This window comes from Rhinolophus ferrumequinum, chromosome 10 (genome assembly GCF_004115265.2).
Source record: "Rhinolophus ferrumequinum isolate MPI-CBG mRhiFer1 chromosome 10, mRhiFer1_v1.p, whole genome shotgun sequence".
In the NCBI taxonomy this organism is placed as follows: Eukaryota; Metazoa; Chordata; class Mammalia; order Chiroptera; family Rhinolophidae; genus Rhinolophus; species Rhinolophus ferrumequinum.
In genome coordinates, this window is record NC_046293.1 from 15083546 (window position 1) to 15091423 (window position 7878).

At 37.8% G+C, this 7878-nt stretch overlaps 1 protein-coding gene across 5 annotated transcripts in view; it reads right to left on the reverse strand.

Moving 5' to 3' along the window:
• Positions 1-4129, reverse strand: part of WASHC4 (WASH complex subunit 4) — a 78738-nt gene extending 74609 nt beyond the window's left edge. For all 5 annotated transcript variants that reach the window (XR_004424174.1, XM_033118014.1, XM_033118013.1 and 2 more), the window contains exons 1-3: positions 4001-4129; positions 1012-1151; positions 34-87 (exon numbers count right to left, since the gene is read on the reverse strand). Coding sequence is in view for 4 of the 5 variants with exons in the window: in XM_033118014.1 (XP_032973905.1) it covers positions 34-87; positions 1012-1151; positions 4001-4061 (255 nt within the window). In the remaining variant the exon portion in view is untranslated. The remainder of the gene's footprint in view (positions 1-33; positions 88-1011; positions 1152-4000) is intronic.
• Between the last annotated feature and the right edge of the window lie 3749 nt (positions 4130-7878).

Here is a 7878-nt window from a genome sequence, read left to right on the forward strand (position 1 = left end):
TAGACATAGATTTTTAGGTTTAGGAATCCGTACCTTATTTTCAGTCTTTATGAGTTCCAAAAGGGAAGACTGCTCATAAGGCAAAAGCTATAGAAACAAGGAAAAGAACATCTTTTTAATTTGAAAAGAATCACTGAAATCTTAAATGCACAAATTGAGACTAGCTCTATTCTATTTAACTTGTATTAGACCCTATATTCAATACTAGCACCATACCAGATGGGGAGTAACTACTAGTGGGTACAGGATGTCTATTTGGGGTGGTAAAAATGTTCTAAAATGGCTCTAAGGATGGTTGCGCAATTCTGTGAATACATTAAAAAGCAAGGAATTGAATGATATGTGAATTATATCTCAAGAAAGCTGTTATTTAAAAAGTCAATATGTGATTTAGAACTAGTACATAATAAATGCTCAATAAATGTTATTATTTAAGTGGTAACAGGCTATAGTTTCAAAGACAAAACAAGATAGAACTACCTCAAAATGGAACAAAGCAAGAATAACCTGTTTTATACATTGCAAAATTATTCCTACATTAAGATCCCCTAAATAACATAAAGGAACTTATGGTAAATGATGAAAATATTCTGTTATCTTGATTGAGATATGAGTTGCATGGGTATATGTGTTTGGCAAAATCACTGAACACTATATTTTCAATTTATGCATTTCATTGTATGCAAAATAACCTCTATAAGAAACAAATGCAGCCTGAATATTCTATTCCAATCTTCTTCATTTTCTTGAAAATGAAAAACAAAGGCTAGCTCAAAGAGTTGGATGGACTATGTGACATTCTTGACACTAAAGGCTTTGAGTGTGTGTCATTCTTTAAAAAAAAAACAAAAACATACAAAAATATCTGCATAGCATAGAAAAGGAAATTAACAATTTTCTCCAAATTTCTTTTATTTTCTAGATTCCAAATAATATATGCTCCATTTTTAACAATTATGTTTTCAAGATATAATATGTCCTGAAAATGTATACAAAAAAAAAAAATCAAACCTTTAATGCTATGGGATCAAGATTGAAATCCCAAACATCTCCAATTGAATCATCTAGTGCATCCTCAATTCTTCTCAATTGAGATGTATACTCCTCAAGAAATTTCCCATAATTCTTAAGTTGAACTTCAGCATGAATTTCTAAATTTAAATTTTAAAACAACATGTGAGAAGTACAAAAATGACACGACATTTACTTTATATAATCTCAAAAGTCACAGCGAAGTAGATACTAAGCATTACTAAATGTATTACTCTGGAATGTCTGGACTTCTTGAAAATAAAGATTCAAAGTTAAACGGTAATTCAGCTTTCAATATTTTCCAGATAAAATAATATTAAAAGCAGATGTTGCCATATACAGAGAGATATATATCACCTTAAAACTAATTTTAAAGTAGTATGAAAAAGTCATTACCATTTACCCTATAATCCAGGGCTTTTAAACAATCTGAATAATTCCTTAGACTATGCAATGTCTTAATTTTATGTTTTAGGCTTAAACAACATTTTTGCAAAAAATAAAATAAATTCATGACCTGAATTAAGTGTAAAAATCTGTGTTGTCATACAAGCAAAATTTAAAAACATAATTCTTAATTCTATGCACCTGTTTAAAAATACACCTATATAAATGTTTTTAAAATGCATTTAGACCTGCTTCATCATAATGATTATTATTGCAATGCCCCCAAATTTACCAAGATTTGCTTTCATTATTTAACTATCATAATAGAGTTGGAAAAGCCAGTAAAGAACACTAAGTACAGAATAATGTGGTGATATTTACAGAATTTACACATTAATAGATGACTCCAAAGAGGCATTGGAATAAACTTAACAATAAAGCTATGCCTATTGGTCAATATTAATGAAAGTAAATACGTATTCCACCTCATACATAAGAATTCATTTATTACAAAAGCAGCAAATTCAACTCCGACTCAGTTTCTTTTATTAACTTTATCCAATCCCTGTCTTCTAAAAAAGGTACAATTGTCTCTCCTCAAATTAGCAATGAGAAGCAACTCTAAGATAAAGTATCTTCTGATACGTTAAGGATAAAATAAAGATCTAGCTCCCCATTCTCCCTTATTTTGCAACTAATGCACTTGAATCAGGTGGATCCATTTAGTTCATTAAGGTTCTCATTAATCTAGGCAATTCTGAAAAACAATTAGTCTAGATATGATTCATAGTCCAAAAATTAATGAAAATCAGGCACAGAGAAGAGATGAGATGAGCTCTTCCCTATAGCTTAAAATAAAAACCGTGTAAGATTCTCAAAATCCCAAGTACACATTTAATTCTCAGTTACATGGAAAATGACCTTAGTTGTATTTATTCAACAAATAAGTTCTTAATGACAATACTAGAAAAACATGCCAATAAATTACTTATTTAGTCTGGGAATTCACAAAGTATCAGGCAACAGAAAACCTGTAATAACATTCAAGTTCCTTGCTGATAAGAAATAGTTGTAAAATTAGTAAAAGTTAAAATAAAAAAATTTGAAGTAAAAAACTATGTGGTGATTATTCAAGAGTGAAATTCCAAAAACCAATTTACATGCTTATCTCTTCCAACAGACTACATTCTTTGTTTTATCTTTGTATCCCTAATACCTAGCATAGCAACTGGTATACAGAAAACGTCTGCTGAGTGAATCAGATCACTGTACTCTAAGGTGAACCATTTTTAAACCCAATAAGATGTTTTTATCACAATTTTTTGAAGATGAAAGTAAATATTCTATTTTACACATAAGAATTCATTCTTTACTCCAAAGGCAGAGTTGGGGACCTTTGTCCATAGACCTTCATACATGATAAGGTGCAGTTCACTTTGTAACAGTAAATACAGAATCCTCTCCACAAAAAAAGTTAGAGAATTTTGTTATCACCACCAAGATTGTTTTCTAAGGCTGCAAAAGAGCTAATACCTTATAGAGTGAAAAACTGCAAACCATCCCTTAATTTACTCACGCTTCTTTGAAAGACTAAAACCTAATTACACCTAAGTTTGTACACCACTCTTTCTTTATAAAATCAAGCAAAATTCATAGGTAATTTTTTAAAATTACATTCACCTTTTGGAAAACTTGTATTAAAAACAAATTCACAAGCAGTATGTCCCAGTATCTCCAATATCACTTAAACAGATTAATAGCACCAAAAAAACAGACTGCCAACTTGTGTTAATCTTAAGAGTTTCACTACAATAATTAGTTTGGCCTCTAAATTTTGCTACGTGGAACTAAATTGGTCAGTTTCCTGTCACTGGATTCTAAGTTAAAGTCAGACAACTCGATTTTATGAAGCAAAACGTGAGGCAGATTTGCTGTAATTTTTGAAACCTTTCTAGCGACAATGGAAAGTACAGGACATCACTTTCATTTAACGTAAATAAAAGACATGGAAGGAGATAAATTAGCAATCACGTGTTAATTTCACCATGAGAAGAGTTCCTTTTCGCTATCTTCAACGGTTGTAAGAATGTGAAGGAAAAACCACTCAAACTTCCAAAAGTTGACTGGGGAGGGAAAAAAGAAAAACAGGAAACCGAAACAGGAACCCGGACCTCAGCCTCTGCTAGAACTGAACGCTCTGATGATCTGGCGAAAGCCCCGAGAGTCCAAAGACAGGACCAGCCTCCGCTCCCGGGGCTGCTGGGCCTCCCTGGACACGCCCCGCCCGCGTCCCCCGGCTGCAGAAAGTGGACGCCGCTCCCCCAGGGGCACCGCGGGCTCCTCTGGAGAGTCACCGCCCCGAATGCCGAGCCCTCATCGCGCCAGCCTGACCCGCCATTGCTGGGACCCTTATCCCCAAAAGTAACGCGCTTGAGAACGCGTCCCTCTCAATGGGCAGAAAGTGCCCCGAACCCGACGGCTGCGCAGCGACCGCGACGCAAGCCCTCCCGCAGAAACGCCGCCAAGGCTGAGGCCGGAGCGGAAGCTCCCACCCGCAGCCCTATCCCTGCTGCTCCCTTACTCTGTGAGCCGTCGTCGACGCGGTCGAATTCCCAGTCCGGGGACAGAGTCTCCACCGCCATCACTACGACGCCTCCCTCAGTCACAGCTCCAGCCAGCCTGGTGGACTACGGCGGCCTCACCCCAGCGGCTGTCAAAACACGTGATTTCCGGCTCTGGCACCACCCCCGTGCGCGAGGGGCGCGGGGGCCGCTGGGAAAGCGAGTCCTACCCGGTGGCCGAAGGGAGCTGCAGTTGAGGCGGCGGTCCTCACGGTGTCCTCCCGTTTCTACTTGGGCTTCGCCACTGCTCTCTTCTGATGCCACACCTATACCCTCAATTTCGCCCTGCTGTCTCCAAGCTACTTTTAATACCTGGGAGTTGCTCCCTCAGTCGAGCCTAAAAAGGGCAAAATTGATGAGGTGGGGGCTTAACAGGAAGGCGTGGTCCGATCCTCGAGGAAGTCGCTGTCCAGGCGATTCTTCCAAGAAGCCAGCATTTTCAACGCTCTACCTGTCATCACCATCCGAGAGCTGCTTTCTTCCTGCACGTCTTGTGCGGATCGTTCTTGAAAAAAACAAAGAACTGCGAGGAATAGTGACTTTACAAACAACAAACCATAGCGAGGAATTTTACTACTCTACTTATGTGATACTTGCACGCTCTCCTCCCCCTGCTCTCAAAGGTGGGGGGAGGGGGAAAGCGCTGTCTAAGTGTGTTTTTAAATGTCTACCTGCTACCTGGCTTTTCCGAAAATAAGAATCTGTGTTACCCAGTAACGCTACTTACACTAATGTTCATTGCTGCATGGTTTTTAACAGATACTAATAGGACAAGATACAAATGTCCATCAACAGGGAATAATTACGTAAAGTTTAATAATCCACACTATGAAATACTAGATATCTGTCAAACGAAATGAAATAGATTTATAGAGGCATGCGAAAACTGTTAATGTCTTCAACCAGTATTTAATCAAGACCTCCTCTGGTTAATATTACCACAGGGACTAAAACCCTTCAAAGAGTTCGGTTGTCTGGTAAGGGAAATTAGTAAGATATTTTAACTCAGGGATCAACAAAGTACAGTTGATAGATCTGCCACCTGCTTTTGTAAATAAAGATTTAATGGAACACAATCATGCCCATGTATTTGCATATTGTCTATGGCTGCTTCATAACACAATGGCAGAGTGGAGTAGTCCCTACAGTGACCATATTGCCCAGGAGGCTAAAATATTTACTATCAGGCCCTTAAGAGAAAGTTTGCCAGCCCTTACTTTAACTTCAGAAGAGCAAAATAAGAAAAAAAAAAGTCTTTCTATATAAGCTGTAGTCTACAGAGTGGGTTGAAATAACCTAATTTAAAAAGCATAATGATCTTAGAAAAGTCTTATAATTAATACATCAAAGTAATTGACAGGACACCTCTAGGTCCTGGAGGCAAGGAGGCAACCTAAAGTACTCAAATAGACTGGTTTGCAGTTAATAAAGTAGATAAAAATAACTTTTTAAAGATCTGAAAGAGAATAAAAGCAGGCAGAAACCACAGGAAAATTTATTCAGCAACTGGTAATAATTATGTTTATGGCTTTTTGCCTGACAGTGTCTTTCATCGCTTCAAATACAGGATTGCAACACTGCAGTTTTACTGGCTCGAGGTGGAGCAAAATTAAGTTCAGGGTTGTTGGAAGAGATGCCAGAAATTTGGGGGGTAGGGGGGAATCCTGAAGCAAGGGACACACAGAAGGGATGAAATCTAAATTCCGAATATAAACCCTGCCCTGATTCCTGGCTGACCACTAAACTACATGAAAGAGGGTCTGCTGAAATAGCAGTCAGGAGTCCTTGAAAAACAACTGTTGAGAGGTGTGTTTGCTGCCCTTTGATGCACATATTCTCCAACAGATGTGCACATCAGGTAGCAAAAGCTAACACCCTGTGGGTTTAAGATAGCGGAGAACAGAGGTTGGGCTCACAGAGCAGCTTGAAATTTAGAAGGAAAAACTGATAATCAAGGGAACTACAAAGGGAGTGAACTCCAAAATCTGAGCAAAAACACTGGCCAAATCTTTGTCTAAATGAAGAACTAAGCAGAAAAATAAGCTGCTGTACTCTACAAGGTTTGAGTCCAAGCAAACTTACTTCTTTCTAAATTAAAACCACAATAATTTTCTTAAGAATATCACAGAGAGTCACCGAATTGGCATTTTTTGATAATGAGTGATAAAGTTTTATTAACCAAAATCTGACAGAATAGAAAGAAGAAATAGATAAAATTATAAGTACAGTTGAAAATTTTAACACTTCTCTCTTGGTATTTGATATAACAAGTAGACAGAATATAGGATTGAATGATATCTCAACCAACTTGTCCGAATTGATATGTATAAGACATTCTACCCAACAACAGTAAAAGAGACATTCTTTCAAGCATACAAGAAATATTCAGTAAGACAGGCCATATACTATGCCACGAAACAAGTCTCACTACATTTAAATGGATTGAAATGTTATAGTTATATTCTCTGACCACAATGGAATTGTATTAGAAATCAATAACAGAAGAATCTCAAAATCCCTGGAATTCCCTAAATATTAGCACAAATCTCAAGTGCATTATGTTTAATGAAGAAAATCAGTCTAAAAAGTTACACAGTCTGTGATTACATTCATTTGACTTTCTTGAGGAAATAAAACTACAGTGGTAGAGAACATTTTAGTGGTTATCAGGATTAAGGGGTGGTTCGTAGACATGACTACAAAGGGATAGGGCAAGGAATTTGGGGGTGGGGGCTATGGGGAGTAGAACTGTTCTGTATCCTGATTGGTTCCTTACAGAGATCTATACATTTGTTAAAACTCAGAACTGTATACCAAAAATAAAGGCCATTTTGCTGTATGTTAATTTTAATACATCTCTTTGTGGGATTGGCCTTCACATGTGACTTCAGGATTGGACTTCAGGATTTAAATGATGTCAGCTCTTGGATTTTCACTTTTTCTTTTTGTTTCTTCACAGCTTTTGCTATGTGGTAGCCCTTGGCAGTTTCAGGCTCATCACCATACCAGATCTAGCAAAAGAGAAAAAAGGAACATGCAACTGATAGCTCAAACAGAAGTCCCAGAATTAAGTGGCTGGCCTTGATTCGCCTCATTACTAACACATTGTGTATACTGCTGAACCAATCATTGTAAGTCAGGGGATGGGAAGGATGTACGGATTGGCTTAGTCTAGGTCATGTGCTTCACCACTGGATCCTGCAGGGAGGGGTTGAGGGAGAGGTAACTTCATAGGAACCACATGGCCTAAGAGAGGGGGAGAAGCAGATCCTCAGAGGAAAACCAGGATACTGTTATCCCAAGTAGTGGGCTGGTCTTACAGTAGTGCTCTACCTGTAGATCACACTCTCTCCTAGGGTGATGTCTTCTTAGAATAGCAGTTGAGAGCCTGAGCTGTTCACTGGACTCCCTTCTTCTTGGCAGGTGTTTCTTGATACTATTCAGTTTCTTGATACTGAAAACTGCTTTGCTTTTCAGCATTTTCTTCTTAGTTTTATAGCCTTAATCCCATATTCCATAAGAATCAGCAAATAACTCAAACTGAAAACAGGTGTCGTGAAATAGGTACATCTCCCTTATCTTTAAAATATTGGCTCCTCAAGTCCTGGCCACTCAAACTCCAATTGTTGTTCTTTCTAACCCCATCAGATGCCTGAAAAACTGCTGGTTTCTTTGCCTTTTGGCATTTATTCGCTACCTGGTCAGCTTCTTTCCCCAAACCAAGCATTGATAAATGCCAAGTTGAAGAGCAAAATGCAAAATGTTAGATTCAATTCAACATTTGAATTGTTGGATTCAATTCAAGTGAGCTTCTTTTCCTTCCAAGACCTTGATACAT